Source organism: Antrostomus carolinensis, unplaced genomic scaffold (genome assembly GCF_000700745.2).
Source record: "Antrostomus carolinensis isolate BGI_N321 unplaced genomic scaffold, ASM70074v2 scaffold33546, whole genome shotgun sequence".
NCBI classification, from domain to species: Eukaryota; Metazoa; Chordata; class Aves; order Caprimulgiformes; family Caprimulgidae; genus Antrostomus; species Antrostomus carolinensis.
In genome coordinates, this window is record NW_010321698.1 from 1 (window position 1) to 4,519 (window position 4,519).

General features: G+C 49.3%; 1 protein-coding gene across 1 annotated transcript; it reads right to left on the bottom strand.

The window, feature by feature from the left end:
• Window positions 1–4: 4 nt before the first annotated feature.
• LOC104520294 (zinc finger protein 3) lies at window positions 5–853 on the bottom strand (the record flags this gene model as incomplete). The annotated part of the gene is made up of 1 exon (XM_029085460.1): window positions 5–853. A coding segment is annotated over one exon (849 nt), but the record flags the coding sequence as incomplete, so codon positions are not given.
• Window positions 854–4,519: the final 3,666 nt, after the last annotated feature.

The following is a 4,519-nucleotide window of genomic DNA, read 5'->3' on the forward strand; positions in this document are numbered from 1 at the left end:
CCGTAAGGGCGCTCGCCCATGTGGAACCGCCGGTGTTGGATCAGGGCTGAGCTCACAGTGAAGCTCTTCCCACACTCGGAGCACTCGTACGGCTTCTCCCCGGTGTGGACCCGCTGGTGCTTCATGAGCTCAGAGCTCTGGCTGAAGCTCTTCCCACACTCGGTGCACTGGTAGGGTTTCTCCCCGGTGTGGACGCGGTGGTGTCGTGTCAGGGCTGAGCTCACACTGAAGCTCTTCCCACAGTCACTGCACTCGTAGGGTTTCTCCCCGGTGTGGACCCGCTGGTGCTGGACGAGCTGAGAGTTCCCAGAGAAGCTCTTCCCACACTCAGCACACTTGTAGGGCTTCTCTCCAGTGTGGGTCACCTGGTGCCGGATCAGCTTTGAGCTCATGCTGAAGCTCTTTCCGCACTCGGAGCACTCGTAGGGCCTCTCCCCTGTGTGGATCCTCTGGTGCTGGATGAGATGTGACCGCTGCCGGAAACTCTCCCCACACTCGGTGCAGGTGAAGGGTTTCTCTCCGGTGTGGATTCTCCGATGCTGGACAAGGTTGGAGCTCACCCGGAAGCTCTTCCCACAGTCCCCACATATGGTCAGTCTCCCCACAGAAGGATTTCGCTGCTGGATAATATCTGGCAGCCTCCTGAAGCTTTTTCCATGCAGCATCACTCGGCTTTGCCTCTTCCCCAGAGGTCTCTGAACCGTCTCTGACCTGCGTGGGAGGACTGGGTCCTGAGCAGGACTCTGGGAACTCTTCTCCTTGGAGAGTTCTGAGAGTAAACTCTCGGGCTCCGCTGGCCCAGGGATGCCTTGGTGGGTATTTGCCTCTTTCTTGCTCACAATCCCATCTTCAGCTGCAATAAAATGAGAATCCAGAGAGAATTCATAGGCAGGACAGGAAACTTTGGACAGAGCAAATGAAAAGGGGTCAAATTTGAAAAATTCAGCAGATTGACTTCAAGTATAAAAAGTTCTGATTATTTCCCTCCAAACTAGACAGTAGATTTTTCAGAGCATTCACAGGAACAAACCCTGGAAATAGTCCTGCATGCTTTGCCAGAACCTGAATCTACTGAATTTACTGGCATATCAGAGGTAAAAGTTTAGTAGTGGGATGGGAAAGACGGCTGCTCACCCCGGATACCGTATCTAAAAATGTTATTAAAAGCTGAAATGTTACAAAAAGTTGAAGGGCCAGAAGGAACTGCATTCTTCAGCAGAACGTTACTTGGGCTGCAACAGATGCAACTCCCTGTTCTTGCGCTGCTGTTGCAGAGAGAAGATGCACAAAGGAGACAGTGGCCCTAAGGCACGAGACATGGAGAGCACCTGGAGCCTGGCTTTTGCCAGTCTTAGAGCAGAAGAAAGGGAACTTTGTGCTTCCACTGGCACAGAACAAATCCACTGTGAAAGGTGGTTGGTGAACTGAAGACCCTCCATGGCTGATTCCAGATGATGCACTGAGGAGAGCTGATACAGGCAGAAGATGAAGGTAGTGGGAGTCACACCAGTTATGAACAGCTGCTGGGACACAAGCAATGAACAAATCCTTGCCCTCTCCTTCACATCAAGTCTTGCAGAAGCACACCCAGTATGAATCTGTGCTGTGCAGACTCGAGGTCAGCTGGAAGCCTTTCCAAGCCAGGGGGCTTGCACAGATTTCTAGGATATTTACACAGAGCAGTGACTCCTCCAACCCACGGCTCTGACGTGGTTTGATGAGCATCCCAGCAGGTTCAAAAGCACACACACCCCAACAATGCTGCAGCCTCTGCTGTCAGTGGGGAAATGCAGCTCTTTGTGAGCTTACTGAGGGCTTACACGCTAAATTGCCAAGGCAGGACCTGCGTGGGACACACCCTTCTGTCAGAGAAGGGTAAATGGACATCAGAGAGATGTAGGTGGGATGAAGGAATGGCAATGTGCATCTCTGGAGAGATCCAGGTTTAAGGCAGGCCGCTTAATGAATGGATTTCCAGCTGAGCCCTTTATATGGACTTCCAGGGGTGAAGGATGACTTGCTGATGACTATACGTGGACCCAAAATATGGAACAGGCTGAGGAGTAAAGCTGCAATCACGCAGACCTCCAGATTTGCCTGCTGGAAGATTCAATGGTTTTCCTGAAGCTCTTGTGAAACAAACACATAACATATCAGTAGTGTGGGCCCGATGTACAAACCACAGGCGCTTCCTGTGGTCTGGCAGAGTCGCGATAAGGAAGTGCAAGCCTTGGGAGAAGAGAGTCACTACTGAACCCCAAGTATGCAACAAAGGAAGGAGAGTCTAGAATTTCAACCCCGACTGATATACGTACGTATTTAACCTTCCTCTTTCTAGTCAGTGAAAGTCTAGTCTAGTTTTAAAGTCTAGTCTCTTTCAAACATCCCAATCTGATTCCAAAGCGAACTCCTGAGATACCTCTCATGGCAGTTTGGTGTGGTAGCGATGCCACGTCTTCCCTCACATAGTTCTCAATAAAGTCATCCCTTGAGAGGAAGAGAAACTGGAACTTTGCTATTCATCATGAAGGCATTTCCATTTGTCTGCAGCTCCTCCATCCAGGCCTGGAGGAAAAGAGAAAGGTGATATCCAAAGACAGGATAAGAAGAGGACATTTCTGCAGGTCACCAAGAAGCTCTCGACCTGTATGTCAGACTTACTGAGTAGACAATGGAGCTAGTGAAGTTGTTTTCTTGCTGTTGTGCCCAAAGTGATATCCTTCACCTACGCTCGCTTTGGTACTTACACAGAATTTAGTTCTTTACCCAGAACTTGAAAAGGCCTTCAAAGCACATGAGAATCAAGTCTTCTACAGTGTTCTGTACTTTTTTGGGAAGGTCAGGAGTTTCAACCTTCGGATTACAATGATTACAGCCATGACTGTCATGTTTCTACAACCATTTTTGTTACGTCTGAGCTACTAGGTATCTTCACTGACAAGTTGTCTGTAAAGGGTTCCATCAAAATCATGCTGAGAGGAACTCACTGGAGGTATTTTAAGTGGAAGGAGAGTAAGTTCACAATGCTGAGGATTAATACTGGAAGCATAACACTGATCTGGCAAAAATTAATAAGCAAGAGAGGAGGAATAAGGTTCTGTGCCAATTTGGGTTGATAGTTAAGACCTCTGATGTGCCCTGGACTGCCAGTACTGCAGCTACAAGGCAAGCTCCAGGTAGGCAGATTTAAGTGTGCATATTGGGAGAGAACCTCAAAATCACCTTAAATGTACCCCTGGATCTCTCTTTCTCAAGAGAAGCCAGCAGCAGAAGGAGTTTTGGCTGATGCTCTGGCCTGTCTCACAGCAGCAGGAGGACACAGCAATTGTCTCCAGCACTGAATTCAAGAGTTCACAAAAAAGAATCTTGTGAGAACTGTTAAAAATATCCCACCACCATCATGAGTAAGCCTCAGGCTGCTGGACGACAGCAGACTGTGCTGGGGAGGTGTCACTGTATGCTTATCTTCTCCCCTTCCCTGGCACCCAGTTCTGGCCAGTCCCCAAACCCCTAAGACAGGGCTCGGAGCTACACAGACCTTTGGTCTAACCCAGCATGGCTGTTCCCATGGCATCACAACACTGCTGGACTCCTGACTGTGCTACCTCAGTGTTCAGGGCCTGGGAAGTGGCTGATGTGATGCCAGAGAAAGGGCTCGAGGGGAAATCTGGGGCCCAACGGACCAAACAAATGAACAGTAATCAGAGTAAGAGAATTAATGGAGAGATGGCCAAAGAGGGCAGATTGGGGAGGGGCCGGCATGGCCTTTGGGAAGAGATGTCTCACTTCACAAACCACTTGGAGTTCTTCAGAGATGTCAGCAGTTTTAGCAAAAGAGAGATACAGAGTCCAAAGGCATTCCCAAAAGACTTTTGTCCTTCACCAAAACTGATAAAGAAACTAAGCTGCTGTGGGATGAATGACCCTCAGTCCTCACCAAGGTGGTAAGGGAAGGAAAGGGGAGGAGGTGAAAACATCTGCTGATGATTCTGTGTTATTCAGGGTCCAAGACACAAAGGCTGACTATAAACTGTGGCAGAGCCTTAGGATACTGACCAACCAGGTGACAGGGGGATGACAGGGGACATTCACTGCAGGTAAACTGCAGAGGGAACAGCCTGCACTTAGACCAGGACGGGCCGAGGATGTTGGTGCTGTCCTTCAGGAACAGCACCTTGGAGTCAGAACAGACATGAAACCTGCAGCTCCCAGGCAGACAAACCAGCTAGTCAAATGTGATTGCTGGGGAAAAAAGGAGAGGATAAAAGAGAATGCAGTTCTGTCTCACTGCTCAAACCCCACATCCCGACTGTGTGCAAGGGGGAGCACGGGTCCCCTATTTCAAAGAAATTCTTAATGGGGCTGAGGAAGATACAGAGGCACGATGTGAATGACCAAAGGCACAGAACAGCTTCTGTATCGGAGATGACTCAACTGCCCATTCTGCTGGGAAAAAGTTCAGCTGATAGAGGATATCAGAGGACTATAAAACCACAGTGGTGTGGTGGTTGGTAGGGAT